A 20390-nucleotide genomic window follows, 5' to 3' on the forward strand; every position below is an offset into this window, starting at 1 on the left:
GTGAGTGATTCTGATTAAATCAGTAATTGGATATTTGGACCGTACGTCAGATATGTACACCACCATTGTTTTCCTTCCTCGATCGACTCTATTTGATAGAAATGGCTATTGCGAGTTAACTGGATATATATGAAGATATGTGAATGTTTTTTTTTTCCATAAACTTAGTCATGCATGTTGCCCACGAGGCGTCGCCCACATGGACGTCGTCCGTGCATGCGATGCGATACATGATTCTGAAGAACAATATTTAGCAGCCAGAGGCAGGCCATTGTCGCAACCTTGGTTTGCGTTAATGGCGAGAGAAATTGGAACGTAGATTAAAGAATTCTTTATCATCTTGATTAATCATTTCCTCTCCCAGTGCCACCGTACATTGTGATGGAGGCATCAACTTTTTGTGTTTGTTGGTGGATCTATTTAGCTTAGCCATGGGCATTTTACCAAAAATCCACACTTAATGAATATGATTTACAAAAGGACATCCCGATAACAAAAAGTGACTCCGGATATAATTTATTTGGGCTCTAAAAAGTGACTCCTTATAAAATTTCTGGCCGGAAATTAATCTACAAATAAAAATATTTTAAAATTTTGGATGTTAAAATGCTCAATTTTATCTTCTCGAACTTGTAGAAAGTGAGAGACATCTACTATTTTGAAAGAATAAATTAATTTTCAATTCAACCTGCATTCTTAACATAGGTCCTTTGCCAAGTGCAAGCAAATTTATTGACATCTATTAGTCAAGAATAGGTCCTTTTTACAAATCAACTTGCAAATTGAATTCATATATTTTCATTGTTTTACTTTGAGAAAGCAAAAAAAATAATGATTATGATAAAATTTCGAACATCAAGAGACAAGATATATTTCTCTGAATTTAGCAAAAAACTCATTTGCTACCATAGGGACACTATTAAAAGTAAACAAACAAAGAATATTTCACACATTTGTCTCTAGGACCTTTAAATAAATCTTATATATCAAAGGCACTTTTTAGTAAAATTCCCTTACAACCATTATAGGTCCAAACTTACTCTAAAAATTATTTTAACATAAGGGGAAAGTATATTTTTATAAATACAGACACGAAATCTTGGTTTAAAATTAATACAATTATGAAATTTTTCATGGAGAAGAAAAAAGCCCATATAATCATTGATATTAACAAAATAGGTCAAAAATCTAAATTTGTAAATAAGAAATATGATTAAGAGAAAATAATAAATACAGTTCATAAGCAAAACCCAGAAACTTCACCCAAAATAATCAACATAGAATAAGCAAATAAAAACCTAAGTAAAATTACAAATGAGCATCACACTTAAAACATCGATATAAAATACTGAAAATTCGACCAAAAATAAGAAAAAAAATATAATGCTAAATGAAACTTATTTATAATAAAAACACACGGAAGAAACCAATAAAAAAACTTTTATCTTTTCTATTTTTTTCATTTTAAGTATTATTTATTTACATAATCATGTTCAAGCATACTCTGCAACCAATTTAGAATCTTCCACGAGAGTCCAATTTGTTAAAATAGGAACCTTTATGGAAAGGAAATTGAGTCATGCATGACAAACGATGTGATCTCCATGCATCTGGGAACTTGATGGATTCCTTCAAATGTTTGCAGCTGCTCCTGCCGTATACTAGCAAACATTGAAATAACATAACCTACTAGATACCTTTATCTACTGGTCCTGATATAATCTTTTTACTGGTTAGCAAACCTTCCTCCAACCATACTCTTGGTAGAAATTGATTTAATTTCACTTGCTTTCATGTGAAGTGATTGCTTGTCGTCTTAAAACTATTATGCAATCTTAGAGCACTCTTTTTTATGACTAGCAAAACGTGATCAGATCCTCTTTCCTCCAGTCATAATCTTCAGTAACATTCACACCACAGGTCTTCCTACCAAAATCATCGTTTTCTGCTTCTCATGGTGACTGATGGTATTTCTACCAGTTGGGGGTGAGAGTTAATTTAGGTATGTGATTTTGAGTAACTTCAATTGTTTACCACCGGAATTTAACTATTTAGTTGACATGAATCAATTGGGTTGAATTTTTGTATGATGAATCGATCATGTTAGAGTTTTAACTGCGAAATCCTGCTCGCTGACTCGGCGATAAAGAAGAGCTGAAGCTTCCACCCTGCTCAAACAGAAAAATAATTGAATTTAATGAATTACCTTAAAAAGTGAATGAGCACCACAGCATCATGAATTACAAAGGCAACAAGGATAAATAAGTCATTTCTCACCAGCCAGGATGAACAACAAATCTTCCAGTAGATAGAGCCCAATTCACCTGTGATTCATTCGTAGTTGTGAACAGAACACGGCATTAAAGATCGTGGCATTATAACTTCACAGTTAATGTATTAGTTCAAGAATAAATATTGTCTGATCATCCATAAGGAACTAGACGGATGGCTTACCTTGTCGGTTCCAAGAGAATTTGCTACAACATGAGTAACCTGTTCATCAATTTGGTTTGTGCAGACGGCACCAAACTGTTCAGCTGTCTGCCATAGAGGATGCATATGAGGATTGACCTCCCCAACTGGGAAAACCCGACTAAAAACTATACGACACCCAGCCAGAATTTTCTGTTGCTCAGTTCCTAGTATATTTCGAACGTCTACATCTTTTAAGGAGTTATGTGAGAAGAAATTCTGATGAATACGCTCAATGACCTGGTAACACAAAAACAAGCATCAGACATGGAGATAAAAATGGATTCAGAGGTGGATTCCCAGAGAACAAGGTGGCATTACCGCCGATGAAGAAGCAAGTGTACCATCCTCTGGCCTCTCATCATGATCAATCTCAAGAAGAGACGGTCCAAGAAGTCCAAACTGGCGCCTACTACTGGGAAAGTAAGTATATCTGCAATAACAAGAGTGACAACAATAAATTCAACAACAATAAGAATTAGGTGCAAGATTTCAGTCCCAGCAAACCTATACCTCTCCACAACAATCAAATTGAGTTTGTTATGTGGCCATACTCTAACAGAGTCATCAATAATCACCACAGCCGATTCCATACCCAAAACACCATCTAGATCCTTGCTTTTGGGAACCCTTTCATCGCCATCAAAAGTATCAGCATCATCTCCCTTAGAGATGACCCGGCCAGCAAACAATGTCCCTGTTGGATCTAGCACCTTTGCCATTTCTGTAGCATACAGTTTGTTTCCCATGGTATATAAATGCAGTTCGTAGAGCTTACTAGCCTGTGGGAGCAAGAGAATTTATTTGAGAATACAAATGATCAGGACTTGTATGCAAAAGGTATGAAAAATAGATAGCAAAACAGTATCAAAAGCTTAACCTTTTCCAGAAAATTCCAGACGCCTGGTCTCAATTTTGTCCACATTCCCATATGTTGAAAGCGAAAAAGATGCCGTTGTGGCATCTCCTTGTCTTGCTCTTCTTTTCTCCTTAAAATATCTTCATGAACTGGATCAACTTCTACAAACTAGAAAGAATTGAAAATTTTTGCTAGCAACAAACTATATAGAATTATCTGAGTGGAACAAAGATCGAGGTTGGGTATTCTATAAAATACCTTTGCAGAATTAAGTAGTGTATGGTCCAAATCAAGGACAAGACAAAGCTTCCTAGCAGCAAACATTTTATTCTGCTCTGCTATCCTCCTTGATCTCTCTTTTTGGATGGTTGCTTTTTGTTCTTCATTATAGCCATCAAGTAAATGGTCAACATCTCCCCAAGGATTGGTTGATTGTTTAGTACCTTTCTCGCCTGTTCCAGAAGCCAGAAGAGAGGTGGCTTTTGAATAATTCAATTCTCCTGAAGCTGCCTCTACAGTCACCTGATTAACTTGACTTGGAACTGGCTGGTTGATACTGGGCGGAAGTACTTGTGAAGTGGCAACTACTTGGGATCTAGGCAAAACAAGGTTCTTGGTTAACTGCAGAGGAGCAGACAGATGTACCAAACTGCACTGGGGATCAGAAGCAGCTGCATTTCTTTTACTTTGTTGATATACAAGACTATCATTCTTCTGTAACATATTGTCATGGAGAATACGGCGGGGATCACGAGGTTTCATGCGAATCCTCGCAGCATCTGGTTGAGTGCCCTGTGCACAAGGATAGAGTTAACATTGACGCTTGTTCATATAACAAATGAGCTATAATTATATGCTGAAGTCTCATAAACATGAATCTCAAGACATTATGTACAGAGGACCAAAGATATCCTAAATATTCTATAATACAGAAGTTAAAACTTTTAACCGTTCGATAACTAAATTTTACTTTAAAGCGACAAAAGTTCAAATTCAAACAAATTTCAAGCAAGTGGATAGTAGTATGAATATATATATACTGCAAAAAGAATATAGCAATATGAAAAACTGTAGGGACATGTGACAAGAGAAATAAAATTGAAACCCTCACCAAAGAAGCCATCTGTGAAGCAATCGGAGATATTCCTGGTTGCTTAAGACCAGATTCTTTTGGCTTGAGTGGAACATAATTTACTGAAGCTACTGTTCCTGGCAATCCACTATCACTCAAAACATTTGCACTCTCACTTGTTGAAACAGTAATTTTCTTTTGATTCTCGTCTGCTAGTCGCTGTTGTTCCAGTTGATGTAGATGCATAAGAATTGTTGGGTTCACAGCTTTCAGCAATGAAGGCAAAGAAATAGTGGGAGTGGGATTACTTTTAGGAATTGATTGAAGACCATTTAACTCATTAAAATTACTATCAAATATTTGTTTTTTATCAGGAACTGCTGCTGCAGTTCCCATTTTTCTATCATCAACCTGAAATTTTTCATTCACTTCGATCCTGCCACTTGGTTGAGAGATAACATTCTTGCCTTCTGACCACCCACTCCCTGATGCCATCAGCATTCCTCTCGAAGTTGCAAGCTCCTTTCTTTGTTTTTTCATTGTATGGTCCCTAGCTACAGACTCATCCGTCTTATGCTTTTTAATATTCCTAGTCTCTCCCACTGGATCACTGTCGAGTGGATTGCATTCAGTAACTCTTCTCTCCTCAGGAAGACTTTTCACTTCATTATTCACAAACTTAATCCTTGGGTCTCTCCTCTTTAATGCAGGCTTTAAAGCAGGTTTTGACACTGGGTTAACGTGCTCAACTGGAGGACATCGGTTGCTATTTGAACCATTTATACATGGAGCACTGCTCCTAGATTTGAGCATCTGGAATTGAGCTGTTGCATGAGCAGTTTTAGGATTACAAGAAACTATAGAACTGGATACTTCCTCAGTGCAATCATCTTCATTCCCACCATCTTCTGAGGGAGTTGGGCTTGGAAGACGATCAGTTGACAGAATGGAACTCCTACCAAATTTCATCTGATAGGATGACACAGCCTTTAGTGCATCAGTTACATATGGATGTAATATACCATCTTCCCCTCCTTCACTCATTGCAGTTATTGGCAGAGAAGACACAGGTAGCACCATTCCAAAACCAATGGGCTTTGGAATAGGAAACTTTGGTAAATTCTCTCTTGTAGGCGAAGGAAGACTATCTTCATCATAATCTGCATGAAGATCCAACAGCGGACTAAAGTCTGCCCTATTTTTGGTGTGTGTAGGTAAAACCAACTTTGGCAAATCAAGTGCTTCTGGAACCAAACAGGTTTTGTCCAAAACACTTGAACCATGAGAAGACACAACAGGTCCATTAACAATATTTGTAGGGATATTCATATTGAGCCTGGCATGCTCCTCTTTCTCTTTTTGATTATCCTCAAAAACAAGTGATTTGACCAGATTATCAATCTGTTAAAGCAAAAGAACGTTTCATAATTCACTTGGAACTGTCAATAGTAAGTATAAGACAATATTGAGTTGTTTACAAACCTCCCTAACTTGTTCTAGATTAAAAATAACAGAATACTGGTTCTTTATGTGAATCAGCAACCTAACAAATTCAACAGATGTAAGATTAATTATAACACTCCGGTGTTAGTGAATGAAAGGGAACTACATAAGAGAAAATTTAACCTCATGAGCAGTTGTTTATTCTGGTCCTTCTTCTGCATTGTAACTGAATTGAGTGCCTGTTACAAAAATAGCAATACCATTTTATAAATCCAACACAAAAAATTCAAATTAACCAATTCAATAGTAAATATCAATATTGTTCTTACAGAATAAGTTGTTTGTATTGCCACAAAAGTCTGTTGGACTAGAACATGCAGAACTGCATCTGAACTCTCTATGCCAGTAAACATAGGCTTCAAGTCTTCAAAAGACTTGCGCAACCTCAAACATACACCTTCAAAGGATCTATAGGCAAGAAGAAAACCAACAGCATCATCAAAAATGCTACTTTCATTGAAAAAGTTGGTAAGTTATAGCCTGCAATATTATGTAAATCTTTCTAATAAGCAAAAAGCTTTGCTTATCAAATCTACTCTCCATTGAGCTCTATGGAAGATTTTGAGTTGTATAGCTCGCATATAACTCAATGGAGAAAGAAGATTCATGTAACCAGCATGGAGTACTTGGAAAATATATGGCTTTTGATGATGATTTGCTTTATGTTTTCTTACAATCTTTTTCAGATTTTAAAATGGAATAATTAGTGGTTGAGAATTATAGCTCCATTTTGAAGTTCTCAAATGCTCAAACTTACTTCTCTGCCTCTTCCACGGTAATCATATCGAGCTCTTCCAGGATTAAGCTTATACGCTTGTCAAATTCATCAATATCTTGTAACTCTTCTCCATCTGATTCCTTCTTTTCTGGTTTATTCTCAGGTTCATTCGAAGACATCTCAATAGTCTCATCAACCACCAACGGCTCAGACCCAAGCTCAATCTCCCCTTCCTCCAACTCCCCTTCCTCCATCTCCATTCCAACGTCGCCCTCCTGGATGCTATCTTCTATAATCACATCACAAGATTCCTCCTCTTGCGGTTTACCGTTGGCATTGACGCGGCCAGTGAGATCGCCTGCACTCATCGGCTTCAAATCTAATCCCAAAGGTTTATTCTGCACAGCCTGCGCCCAGGCGAAGTTATATAGACTGGGGCCATAGTTCTTCGACATCGGATACCCCATCCAAACCCTAGATCTCCCAGCTCTTCCTTCCCGCTTGAAATCTTCTGCCGAGATCTCCTCCAGCGACTCCGAAGAGTCGCCATCAGACGTCTCCCCATCCAAGGCACGGCCCCCGCGTGGGCGATCCCTGCCCATACTATCTAGGGATTTCTTCTCGCTAGGATTCAGGAAGAATCGAGTGGATCCGGCGGCAAGCATAGAGACAGCAGCCTTAGGGGTATAAATCCGGACGGATCCGGCAAACTCAAAGCTCCTAGGTTCAGATTCCAAGAACGATGAGTTTTAGATGTCGATTCCGAGGCTGAAGGCTTCCTTCTCACTCGATCCTGAGATCGCCTGAAGAGGTCCGGAGAGGCAATCGAGCGATAGGAAGATTGATCCGCAACGATTTCGCAACCTGAACGCAATCGATCAGAAAAACAAAAACCCGGCGGCGATCGATCTCGCAAGGATGGGACGGCAGCGCAACCGATCGGAGAAGGGAAGTTTATGGGCAAGGGTCGTGGCTGCGAACGGAGCTGATCTAATTTAAAAGAGATTAGTTTTCATCCCCGCCGTCGGCGTCGATGACGCACCGTAGGTTTTCCAGGAGAAGTGGGGTATTCTAATTTGAAAATTTTCTCTTACACATACCTACTGTGCCTTAGGCCCACTTGTATACCTGATAAAGCGGAGTCTAGGGCTTCTCTAAATTTTTAATGGTGATGCATTTCAATCTACCGAATTTACAGATAAAATTAAAAATCTAATTTAGTTCGATTTAAATCCAAATCTTAATCAAAAATATAATCACAAACTAGTACACAAAACTGTTATACAATATGTTATTAAATTAATAAATACTAATTATTATAATAGTTACACGGCTAAGCACAAGGGTGCCAAAATTTGCCAATTTAGACTTAACCCCATTGTCTAACTAAATTATCTGAAAAAATAGTTAAAGCTACTAAACTGAGATAATTGGGGAAGCAAAAGACCTCATCTTACTGAAATATGAAGATTTAATTTAATTTGATCAATTCAGCACTTCATCCAATCTCCGAGTCATTTGCCTAGCTATCAAGGATCTCGCTACTTTTCGTTGTAACCAATTGCAGTTCTTGATTTACTTCCTCACAGATGATCGTGGGATCGACTGTATGGAGCCGTTGAGGTGACGAATTTCTATCTTTTACAGAAAAAGATCTCGCTACTCTTCATGTTTTATTTTTATTGATGCAATTCCCAAAGGTTTTTCTCCTTCCTTTCAGTCTGCTTCTTCAGGTTTCACAAAGATGAAGTCCTTTTTGCGATGGAACCCAAGTATCAAATGGTTGATGCTTTTGCGGTCCTCTTTTGAATTTTAGCTAACTCTGCAGTATAAAACCAATCAAATTTAGTGTAGAAGTAATATGCAAAAATATAGTTGCTTGTTTCTTCATAACATCTACACAAGACACACAGGTCATCAACTATGTGTATCTTCTTATATATCTTGGAGGTTTGTTTATGTAAGAATTTTGTCTCTTGCAATCAACCATCTCAATGTCTTTACCTTTTTAGGTGAAAAGAGCTCCTAATTCATGTTGGGTTCCAATCGACTGTTAGTTCATACCAACAAAATGTATTTTGTGCATGCTGACAGGACGACACTAATCATCCATTATGTATTGAAAGCCCGCCCATTATTATACTAGTAATAGTAATGGGTTGTTAACAATAGATCATTAACAATAGATTATATGGGTTGAATGCATTAAACAAATCAAGCAAATAAGCCAGACAAATAGAAACAGTAATTGCTTGGACAAGACTAAATAATATGAGTTGAGTGAATCAATAGGATCAAGCAACTAAAGAGAATCATGTGGATCAGACAGAACATTACTTGTAAGAACACGTTAACATTCTGAAGTCTATATTTCCTTAACTCAATTATCTTAGGTTGCGAAGTGAGTGACCAAAAACCCAACTGCCCAAAGACAAAGGGCATCTCCTTTGTCAAATCTCCCTTCATTCGACTCCTGAACAGATGCGATCGAAGCACATGCAAACAATGATGCGTTTGCCCTTCCTGCTCTCCTCAGATTCCACCATCAGCTGCATGCCTAATTAAATATACGACTCCAAACACCTCCAAGTTTAAGCAACCCCATTAAACAAGAAGAGGAATCCATCAGGACTTCATCTCCCCCGCGGTCAAATATAATTAAATAGGAATGCAGGGGACAAGGCAGCTTTCATTGAACTGGGGACGGAGAAAACAAACACAGTTAGTGTCGTGAACGATCTCTCAACCCTTACTTGGATAGGGATCTCTAATTCACTGTCACAAGAAACCCTGGTCGGCGCACTACTTTTGGTTCCCATGTCGTCGCAGGCACGTAAGCAATTAATAGATTTAATGATTCATTCGAGCTCATATTTATATTATATTTTGCAGACATGTTCTTGTTTAGCTCACCCAAAGGTTAGGTTATCTCGCCTCCTAGTTGTCATAAGTAAAATATTACTAGTTCGAAGACAGTATCAACTCCATCACTTGGGCTAAAAGTATTGGCGTGACATAAGTTTAGAAGCTGCCATGCCTACTCCCTGCTAAACAAATGCATAATAACCTAACGTGAGAGTTTGCAGAACCATGATTGATATTTATTTTTCTTTTCTAACACACAAACTCATTATTAGTTAGGTTGCTTTTAACGCCGGTGAAGCCTCTTCCATCATTGACCAAATTTTCTATTGCAAAAACGTGGAGGATCCGTCATCATCGACAGTTTCTGAACTCAAATTGCATGCATTTACTGAAATGTAACTCATGGTGATTCCTGGGCTGGAATGAACTGAGTATGAGGCTGAGGCTCCCATGTGGCTCCGGCCTCTGCAACAGCAAGGTTGAAGCTTTGTTATTCATCGTTGCTGCTCTGCTCCCACAGCTTGATTGAGTTGTTGCAGCGCCTGTGAGCATAGGAAATATTCATCGAAGCCTTTATTGGAGCACTTCAGCAGGCTACCTCGACGGTGTTATTGTGCTGCATGTATCTGCATCAGAGATTGATTGTTCTGCCCTTAATTTTGCAGGGAAGAACGAAAAAAGACTGTACAAGTTTTTTGCATCCAAATTCAAGTGACTGCCTTAAGTTCTTTGAGAGCAGGGATTTGGAGAGCACAAAGGTAAAATGGAGGCGACAGTGGGTTAAAGAAACTACAATTATTCAGACTCATACAATAGATGGATGGTAGAAGTCAATCAGTGGCTTGTCTGCTCCATATTCTTTCGGTATTTTGAATTCAGTAGAAATGGCTGGAGCAGAAAAGGCCATCGCTATTGATGGCATGGGAATAGAATATTCAAAGGGAGCAGCCCAAATGTCTTGATTAATAAAGAGCAGAAGACTACAATTCTACAAAGTAAAATACCACTTCTCCAGGCCAAGGGGTCCAACGTGAAACACTTGCAGGAGTAGAGAAGTTCTTTATTAAACGTAAGGATAATAAAATGATGCCTGCCCCATTTGACCAAGTCCCTGGTAAGACTAACACAGCGGACACACATTCATCATGGGTCTCAATCTGATGTGATCTGCACTCCCCCATGTCAAGGCAAGATCTCGAGAGAAAAAAATATTCTGAGGCAATCAGGCTCCTTTGACTAGGCCAGGCCCTCTCGCCTCACAATTACAGTTCATGAAACATTCATCCCACTGAATAAAGAATGGCAACTAGAAGTAAGATGAACAAAATATCCATTAAATTGAAATAGTAAATCAGTATTCAACTGTTGTTTGAATGGATTAGTTAGATCTAACCGGAAAAACATGAGATGGATTTCATTGAGAGATTGAAACATATACATCACTTGCACATCAGCCGTCAGCTCAGCTGCTCTGTGGAAACTAACTAGATAATAGGTAGCACAGGCGTTGGAGAGGACTAGAAATCCTCGAGTCAACCGCTCAAAGATCTGTTTTTTGGACTTTGGCTTCGTAGATTAGGAGGGGGGACAAAAGAAAGAAAAGAGGCTGTAAATTTTGGCACAAGTTACAGAAACGCCAACAGTTCATTTCTCTAAGCAAGTGGTGATCTCCTAGAATTGCTTTCCTCTTCGTCGCTGGATCCATCCGAGGACTCGGTGAGGCAGCTGGAATCGGATAAACAGGTTGAAGGCTGATGGCTTCCATATCTCTCTCCTCTCTCCCCCATGAAATCAATGAATTGGATCCTATCGCATGTAATTGTGTCGTCTCCTGCCGTGTCCGCCTCCACGTTGGTGGCTCTTTTCTTCTTAAAAATGCGACAGAGCACCCAATCTCCGCTCGGCACCGTGCAGCTCTGCATGATTAGGATTTGAATCCCTCTTAAACCAATTTTCTACTTTGGATTATATTGTCCGCAATGTTAAATCTTTATAGGAAGACAAACTCACCTGAGTTGAGTGCTTTCTGTGAGGCAAGACGCAGGCCGGGGTCTCGGCGCCGGCGAGCCGGTACTCGTGCATGACCCAGTCGGTCTTGGTGCCAGTCGCAGGCTTCCCCCGGAAAAAGACGAACACCTGCTTCATCCCCACCACCTGGCTGGAACTGGCGGACTTGATCGGTTTTTCCTTGCCGGTGGCCTTCCAGCAACCCGATCCGGCAGCCCGGTTCGACCGGCTCCCAGTCGGGTATTTCGCCTCCTTCAGATTGAAGAAGTATCTCTCCTCTTCACATCCACCTGCGAACCAGAATTACGATACATCACAGTTAACACAGCAGTCACATGATGATTTCTTGTGTTTTTGTTTTTTTAATCAAGATTTATATGGAGAACCGGAGACTGACCTGGTAAATCCCAAGGATCAAACTTTGCCAGATTGATATCGCGAATGATGGAGGAAGGCAACGGGCAGTTGAAGACCTTCCTCTTCAGGTACTGCACCACCAGCTCTTCATCAGTGGGGTGGAATCTGAAGCCAGGAGGCAGCTTCAGCATGCCTGTTTTCCTCTCCATCTTTCAATGAAACACAAGGATGGCAAGCAGCGGCACAAACTACAGGGTCTGTCTGCTCTACCTCTGCAGCTGAATGGTCATGGAGGAGCAGTCAAGCTGCATCGAAGGGTGGATGAGAGGAGCAGAGGAGGGTTTATTATATATAGCAGAGAGAGAGAGAGAAGGAGAGAGAGAGGTTGCCGTCGCAGAGGGACGTCTTTGTGGCGTGAACTGGAATCAAACCGTTGACCCAGATGGAACAAACAGCGATTGTCATGAGCATATCGTATCGTACCACCAAGAGTTTTCAAACTCTTCTTTCTTACCCGCAAAAGGGAAATGGAGATTTGCTTCTTGTTCTTGTTCTTGTTCTGGAAGCAAAGCAAGTAGCAGAAGCAAACTTAATGGACCGTGTCCGGGCACAAGTTGCTCTTGGCACGACCTCGGCCGAATTTGGTGGTGGTCCGCCTTTCAGCGTCTGATATATTTAAAAATTGGCAATTTTATTAAAGCACGTTTTTCATTACCATATGTGCTTTTTTAATTAACTTTTACCAAAATGCTTTTCCAATTTTCATTAGAGTAAAAAAAAGAAGCTTAATTTAAATGATAAATTAATTATTTCATAAATTGTAAATTTATTTGAAGAAGAGTCATAATTAGGGGCCTTCATTTTATAACTCAAACCAAATTAATCAAATGAACCAAGTCAATCCAAATAAATAAAAAATGATTTAACGGTTTGGTTTTGAATTAAATATTAGATGAAATTATTCGTTTCAATTTGTTTTTTATTTGAACTTATATATAAATATGAATAAAAGCGTTTTTATTATATATATGATTTTATAATATATATATAGGTAAATAAATAGTAGGTTGACTATAATAATTTTTATTATTAATTTCAATAGGAATCCTGCTTAGATATTAGTTTTCAATTAATTTATATTTATTTTTGGATTAACAATTTATATTTATTAATTCGAAACTTTAAAGAAATCTTGGCTGCCGTAGCCGCAGCACATTTCATTTCATTTCATTTCATTTCATGCGATAAGAAAAAGTGAGCGAAACAGAGAAGAGATTGCAATTCGCAACCTCGAAAAGAATTAAAGGAAGAAAAAAACAAAGTGTGCTTGAGATTGCGCATTCCCCCATAATTTACTGCGGCATGCAGTTCCCTCGTGAAACAGGCGTTCGGATTCGGCGCTGTTTCTTCCGATCACACGACAGCCATGGATAACGAAAGGCAATCCTTTTATCTGGTCAATTACGGGTTTGCGTGTTCAGGTTGCAAAGAAGAGGGCCCCTGGCTTTTTGCTGTGGGTGGGAGCAAGCAGGAGGGAGTCAAAAAGGTACGATTATTGCGTTTTTGGAATAGTCCAACTCTTTTACGTGCTTTCTTTCTTGCTTGCTTAATTTGGTTTATCTGGAGAAGAATCAATCGGAAGCAAACTGAGGAGGCCCACCATGTGTTCGAGAGAATGTTGGTTGTAGGTTTTAGTTGAGGGGAGTGTTTTAGGAAGCCATGGAGGAGCCGTCGGAAATGGTGGAGGTTCATGGAGCTCCTCCGTGGTGGAATTCATGTGCAGCAACCTCTGCTTTAGAGATAACTTTCTGATTGTTTTTGTTTCCTGTGCTTAACAGCAAACCAGTACCTAATGGGTGCTTTGCCCACTGGAGCAAGTAAGTGATGTCAACTCTTGCAGGCATTTCTTGGGTTTCAGTGAGTCAAATTTGGACCAGGGGTTCCGTCATCCACTACAATGTTTCATCTTATTTAAGGGGTTAAAGAAGAAGGGACTGGAGGGAAGACGACAAAGCACAATCCACACAGGGGAAAAAAGGCATGGGTTTAATTGGTAATATAACAAATTGAACCTTTGATTTTCAAAAATTCTAACTAGATAATTATTTTTTGGTATTACATTGATCTTGTGGAAGCATACACATATTGCAAGGACTATTTAAGTTTTGTATTTACAAGAAAAATATGATCATCTATTTAACCACTTAATTAGTTTAGTTAGTGTCTTAAAATATGTGTTGACTAGTTTAAAGATTAAAAATACTCTTCCCTCGTCTAATGCCTTTCTCACTGTTTGATCCTAATAGTGAACCACAAAGCTAATTACTTCTTGAAAACTGCAACTCCTCTTCTTTAATACCTCCTCCTCCATTCATTTTGATCCTAATAGTGAAATTTATTCATCTCATTCTTCATTCAATCCAAAATGAGGAAAGCCAGACTAAAATTCTTTGTCAATCAAATCTCCCGACTCTGGTTTTTTAATCAAATTAGGTTGTAAACTTTTTGGACTCTTGGATGAAAGAGAATTTTTTTCATAACTATGTTTATTTTTTATTTATTTTTCATGTAGATAATGACTTCACATTCTATGAATCATTGAGAATTAAGCATCCAATGTGTCAATGAAGATAATGCTTATGTGTTGCAATTGATATATAGTTTATGACTTTGGTTTGAGGAAATGGAAGAGTTTTGATGTCCTATTTATTCCCTGTAATTTTTAGGCAATGCCCTTAAAGATTTTCTTCTTATTATTATTGCTTTGCTAAAATCTCTTTCAAAAATGTCCATTTAAACTTACAATATTTTAAACATGTTAATTAAGGTCATTCAAACACCACCATAGAGCACGATCATGCTTGCTAACTAAATTTATCACCATTGATCGATCACCATCATGGGTTGGAGAGCATCGCTACCATTGACCGACCAAAGCACTGCAAGCCAATCTATTTAATAAAAACAAATGCAAACCCATGTAAATTTAAAGCTATGACCATTATATTAACAGTTGGGGTTTTTGTCACAACAAATTCCTCACAAATTCATGGGACCAGGTGGGACCGTTAGATTTTAAAATAGAATATTAAATTCAAGTCATCACAATCACCCATTCAATCTACGGCCTGGATTTAATCTTAACTTTAAAATCGAACGGTGCAGATTTCCGTTACAAATTTGTGACAGGAATTTGTTGTGACATAAAGTTTTATTTTTATATTAACTAGATAATCAATTAACCATCAAGCCAATGATTAAGTTATTAATAAAATCACCCCAGGCTACGATAAAAGCACCTACGTAATCTTCTGAGAGGATGAATTTTCTCTAATGAAAAATTGAGCCTAAGAAAGTCGTGTTGTTGAACCACCCGTTGTGAGTGCTTTAATGGATTGTTTTTTTTCCGTCCCCGGGGCAATGGTGCAACGGTAGGACATCCGGATTGTAACCTAGAGATCCGCGGTTCGATCCCCAGCTACGACATATTTGTAAGAATTTTCTTTCAAATGGGGAACGCAATTAAAGGATGCTGGACATCTGGATTGGCCGCCGTATGCGCTTCCCGATTTACCCTGGTGATCGGTGGGAAACTTCCGTGGGACCGGGTCGGCCACCTCCAGGGATTGAGTCCATGAAACTGATTGAGATTTATTATTTTTTTAATGGATTATTTTTAATAATTGATGAGAAACTTTCGTAGGGTTAGAATGATCATCCTCAAGATTAATTGATTCTAAAAGTGGGATATATTATGCAAATTTAAAAAAAATATTAATAAAATCAAGTTAACATATATACCTTTCTAAAAAATTTCTTTAAAAAAACTAAAAAAGATTTTTCAGTGACAAAAAGGAAAAAAAATAGATAAAAAGATATTGTGTTTTATGGCCATTTAAGATATCTGATATATAAAAATATATATATATATTTGATATTTAATTATTTTTTAATCAAAAAAATATAGTGTTTTGAAGGTTGATTAATGTAATATAATATGTATTAAGGATTTAAGAAAAAAGAAAGGAGAATAAATATTAAATATATAAAGTTATAAAAATATATTCACTTCTTTAAAAAATTATGTATATAAAGAACGGATAAAAACGGTAAAATTTTATCAATATTGCATGTAAAAGTTTAGATATAGAAGGTTTTAAAATAAATAACGTATACTCTTTGAAGAAGTTTCTGTTATTAGAAAAGAAGAAGAAGATTAAAGTTATTTGTCTGTCTTCTTTAGTTTTATCTTTGAAAAAATTTACGATGAAGGTCGATGCTAATGCTAACATTGTGGAATGCGAGTGGTTAGATATTGGACGATGACGATGCACATTATGTGAGGAGCGACAGTGCAAAAGTAAAATATTTAAATAGATGAATTAATTTCAGAATTAATATTTTAAAATAAATATAAAAAAATAAAATATTTTTAAATTTTCATTCCCTTTCTTTACCTCTCAAATCGATGTAAAAAATTTTAATGATTCATGAAAAGGATAAAATTTTCTTCTATTCTCCTCCTTAACTCACCCCATCTCAAATAAAAATTAAAAAAAAAATTTCTCTTATTTATCCTCTCCTCTTCACTCCTCGGCGTCCTCCCAAATAAAGCCTTAATTTCCGAAGGAATCGTTCAAATGACAATAATGAACATTAAAAATGTTTTTCTCTTCTTATACAGAAAAAACTAGAATTAACTGGAACATTTATCTAGAAACCTCGGAACATTTATCCAGAAACCTCTATCGTCGCGCTGCTTCCAGAATCTTCTTCATCCCCTTTCCATCCTTATCCCGAAATACTATATATTTACCCCAATCCCCAATCGACGATTTAATTCACATCACCACAAAGATCTTTAATTCCCCAAATCTTCTTCGAACACGCACCGAGCAATCGATGGAGAGCCCCTTCTTCTTCTCCGACGATCCTTGGAGTGGCGCAGCTCGACGCCGTCGCAGCGCGAGAGGCACGCAGAGGCCCCTCTACTATGTTTCCGACCCATGGAGCGCTCGCCACTGTTTTCCTTCTCCTGCACCACCAGAGCCGGTGCCTGCCGCAAGGCCTCGCGTTGTTTCCATCCCCGTCCACTTCAACCGATCTGACGACGACACCGAACCCGCTCGGCAAATTCGGCCGGAAACCTTCAAGTCAGACGCCGCCGTCACCATCCAGAAAGTTTTCCGAGGCCACATTGTGCGCAAGAACATCAAAATACTTTCCCAGATCGCCTTGGAGGTGGAAGAGATTGAGGGAAGGCTCCGCGCCAACGAGGCGCGGTTGCGGGTGGACGCCAAGGAGCGATTGCGGATGAATGAAATGCTCATGGCGCAGCTTCTTCGCCTCGATTCCGTCCGCTGGGTCAGGGATTATCGGAGAAAGGTGATCCGCAAGGTGATCGCGCTACAGGAGTTTCTGGATGCGATATCGGTCCAAATTGAAGAATCCCCCAATTCTGTCAATTCGCAAGCATCTGCGGAGATGAACTCGAATTATGTTGATTCTAGTGATATCTCTAACGATGTTGTCTCCGATACGATTTCACAAAATGAAATTTGCGCCGTTGCCGAGGAAGTCAGTCCAGAGAGTGAAGATCCAATCATGGGCACCATTGAAGATGGCGAAGATGCAGAAAAGAAATCGGATGCCAATGTGTCCGATGAGGGATTCAAAGCCCAAGATTCGCTAGCTTGCAGCAATTACTCTGAGGAGGAGGAAATGATGTCGGAAGATGAAGGATTCGTGATGGTTGCAGCAGACGAAGCAACCAGCAACTCCCCGGCGGGCATCGATTCGCAGAAAGATCCTGGTCTTGATTTAACGGAGCAAGCGATGAAGGAGGAGGCAACGGAGGCAGTTGTGGAGATGGCAGAGGATTCTTCTCGGATGACTGTGAAAAGTGGGAATGGTTCGACGCTGGTTTCGGGGGTGGAGGAGGCGCTGAAGAAGGTGATGGCGGAGAACGAGAGGCTGCAGGCGTTGGTGGCGGCCTTGTGCGAGCGGAACGCGGAGCAATGTAGGCTGATGGCAGGGCTGGCGGATAGGCTGGGGAGCTTGGAGATGGCGGTGCAGAGGATGGAGAACAAGAACAAGAAGAAGAAGAAGCGTGCCAACTGTTCCCCCGTGGACGAGAAGGGCGGGCCGTAATACAAAAGTAGCAGCTAATCTTTGGTGACAAGAGCAGTTCATTTCATTTTTGTTGGGTTTTTTGTTTGTTTAATTTGATACATATTTGTCAAGTTTCAAAATAAAATTGCTGCTTATGGTGGAGTTTGTTCATTTTGCAATTGCTCTCGCAAAGTCCTTGTTCCAATTTTATATTGGAGCAAAAGAGTTTTATATCAAATTTTTATTAATATATTAAATAAATTTAAAATATAAAAATAAATTTATATTATTAAATTTCATAATTAATAAAATAAATTTAAAATATAAAAATTTTAAATAATTTAAAAAATTTGAATTGAGAATTTAATAATATTTAAATGAATCAAATTTAAATCCATTAATAAAAAAATTAAATTAAATTTAAATAATTACTTTCATTTGATTATCTTATTAAATAATTTTAAATATTATAAAATTTGAAGATTAAATTTTAATAAATTCGATCGTGATTCAAAATAACGATTCAACAGTTATAATTGTCGATTCGACAGTTTGATAAATATCAACTTTTAATTTTGAAAATTATAATTCTCGATTAGCAATCATTCATAATAATTATTATTTTATTAAAAAAATATTTTAAAAATTATAAGAAAAGTGAGGAGTGAGCAATTTTAATGGACGGATTTTAATTTACATGGACGTGCAACAGATGTGATAGCTACCGTCATACGCCTCCTTTAGGAATCGAACATCACACTCACTTTGCCACGTACCTCTTCAACGCACAAATGGGAGGTTCTCTTCAACGCACAAATGGGAGGTTCTCCGAGAGCCTCGCCACCAGTTGCTCGATGTTTTGTTCTTAATGATTAATTTGTAATTTAACTCACCAATTGAAATTTAGATTTAATTCATTATTTTAGATGTTTTTTTAAGCTAGCACTAGGTGTCTAACCCTTTAGGCCGATTAATTATGAAGATCATTGATTTAGTTCTACAGAAATTTTTAATCGACTATTAAAGGGGTGTTTTATTAGGGGTTATAGTTGATAATTTTAATTATTAGTCCGAGGCTATCAACGATAACATTATTGCGTTCAGATTATGATCGATTCTCAAGTAATACAACATTATCATCATATCAATAAATAGTTATAACTCAAAAATATAATTATCTTGACAGTCTAAGATTTTTTTTCGATTCTCAAGGTTAATTATTTTTTTATAATTATTTTTCAATTTTAAAACTCATGATTAACTTTCAATTTTAAAATTAGGTTAATTGAAATGTATGTGAAACTTAATTGAAATCGAGTTATTTAATTAATAAAGTATAATTTAAATACTTTTCAATTTAAAAGAGATTATTTATTTTAAATTTTAAAAAACAAAAATAATGAATTATATTTATTAATTTAATAAATTATTTTATTAAAATATATATAAATTTATTTTAAATTTTAAAAATAAAATTAATGGATTATATTTAATAATTTAATAAATTATTTTATTAAAATAAATAAATTTATTTTAAATTAAAAAATATAAATAAATTATATTTATTCATATATATATTATCAATTTATTATCATCATTAATATTATTATTTTTAATTTAATTTAATTTATTTTAAAAATAAATTAAAATTAAAGTATTATAATAAATATTAAATTAATTATATTTTATTCTCTTCAATTAAAATAAAATAATTTTGGATGGGAGCCGAACCCGGATTAACAGGTAACTAACTCGATTATGGATTTGGGCCAGGTCCAATTTAGGGTAGGCCTGGGTAGGGTATAAATGTTAGCACGTGAGGCTGCAATCATTTTTTTTTTTAATAATTCAGATATTCTTTCAACCGATTACCTCCTCGAGGCTTGTCATCCCATTAGATTCTAACTTTATGCATGATTAGCCATTTAGAATACCTGACAGCTGCATAATTATCTGAGGGCTTATGTGCTTGTAATTATTATTTTTATTTATGGTAGCAAAAAGGTGGAACCAAACCTTAGCGGCCCCTGGTCCCGGCCCCACAAGTGTCCAGAGGGAGTAAATCACGGACGGTCATTTTGACCTTTTCTCATCATGGCTAGCGCAAGGGAGGGCTTTTAATTCACGCAGGTATTTTTTTTATTTATAAGGTATCGAGATCATAAGAGGCAACTAATTTTTAAGATAAATAGTCTAGTCCCATATTTTACACATTAAATAAATTTAAAAAAAAGTAAGATGACTCTCTGATACTTCCACATCATTAGTTATTCAAATACCGTAAGTTTTGAACTCTGCTTGTTTAAGAAAAATATTGTCACTTACCATTACATCATGGTCTGGAGGGCAATGATCTTACTATAGCAGAAAGGTCGGTCCACGATCATCTATAAGGAGATAAATCGAGAAACTGTCACGATACAGGA

General features: G+C 37.3%; 3 protein-coding genes across 3 annotated transcripts; 1 reads left to right on the plus strand and 2 right to left on the minus strand.

Moving 5' to 3' along the window:
• Positions 1-1503: 1503 nt before the first annotated feature.
• Positions 1504-7314, minus strand: LOC141821416 (RNA polymerase II C-terminal domain phosphatase-like 3). Its single transcript, XM_074708849.1, has 12 exons — positions 6664-7314; positions 6176-6314; positions 6030-6085; positions 5886-5946; positions 4443-5804; positions 3590-4123; positions 3353-3499; positions 2986-3254; positions 2794-2905; positions 2455-2712; positions 2278-2324; positions 1504-2168 (listed from the first exon to the last, which is right to left on the minus strand). The coding sequence occupies exons 1-12, from the start codon at positions 7287-7289 to the stop codon at positions 2099-2101; spliced, it is 3681 nt and encodes a 1226-aa protein (XP_074564950.1). The 5' UTR covers positions 7290-7314; the 3' UTR covers positions 1504-2098.
• A 3564-nt stretch (positions 7315-10878) lies between these two features.
• Positions 10879-12343, minus strand: LOC141821105 (NAC domain-containing protein 83-like). Its single transcript, XM_074708476.1, has 3 exons — positions 11894-12343; positions 11500-11786; positions 10879-11405 (listed from the first exon to the last, which is right to left on the minus strand). The coding sequence occupies exons 1-3, from the start codon at positions 12060-12062 to the stop codon at positions 11142-11144; spliced, it is 720 nt and encodes a 239-aa protein (XP_074564577.1). The 5' UTR covers positions 12063-12343; the 3' UTR covers positions 10879-11141.
• Positions 12344-16709: 4366 nt separating this feature from the next.
• On the plus strand, positions 16710-18138 carry LOC141821863 (uncharacterized). The gene has a single exon (XM_074709239.1). The coding sequence runs from the start codon at positions 16756-16758 to the stop codon at positions 18001-18003; it is 1248 nt and encodes a 415-aa protein (XP_074565340.1). The 5' UTR covers positions 16710-16755; the 3' UTR covers positions 18004-18138.
• The last annotated feature ends 2252 nt before the right edge of the window (positions 18139-20390 follow it).

Source organism: Curcuma longa, chromosome 2 (genome assembly GCF_044706935.1).
Source record: "Curcuma longa cultivar G26 ecotype Majalengka, Jawa Barat chromosome 2, ITB_CL_G26_1.1, whole genome shotgun sequence".
NCBI lineage: Eukaryota > Viridiplantae > Streptophyta > Magnoliopsida > Zingiberales > Zingiberaceae > Curcuma > Curcuma longa.

What these genes read in the sequence shown, in the direction of transcription:
- LOC141821416 (XM_074708849.1), bottom strand. Translation starts at nt 7,289, where the DNA reads ATGCTTGCCGCCGGATCCACTCGATTCTTCCTGAATCCTAGCGAGAAG. An exon ending in ACCGTGGAAGAGGCAGAGAA is followed by an intron (nt 6,315 to 6,663) that starts GTAAGTTTGAGC and finishes TCTTGCCTATAG; the next exon opens with ATCCTTTGAAGGTGTATGTT. An exon ending in CTTCACAGATGGCTTCTTTG is followed by an intron (nt 4,124 to 4,442) that starts GTGAGGGTTTCA and finishes CCTTGTGCACAG; the next exon opens with GGCACTCAACCAGATGCTGC.
- LOC141821105 (XM_074708476.1), bottom strand. Translation starts at nt 12,062, where the DNA reads ATGGAGAGGAAAACAGGCATGCTGAAGCTGCCTCCTGGCTTCAGATTC. An exon ending in TGATCCTTGGGATTTACCAG is followed by an intron (nt 11,787 to 11,893) that starts GTCAGTCTCCGG and finishes TCTGGTTCGCAG; the next exon opens with GTGGATGTGAAGAGGAGAGA. An exon ending in ACAGAAAGCACTCAACTCAG is followed by an intron (nt 11,406 to 11,499) that starts GTGAGTTTGTCT and finishes CTAATCATGCAG; the next exon opens with AGCTGCACGGTGCCGAGCGG.
- LOC141821863 (XM_074709239.1), top strand. Translation starts at nt 16,756, where the DNA reads ATGGAGAGCCCCTTCTTCTTCTCCGACGATCCTTGGAGTGGCGCAGCT.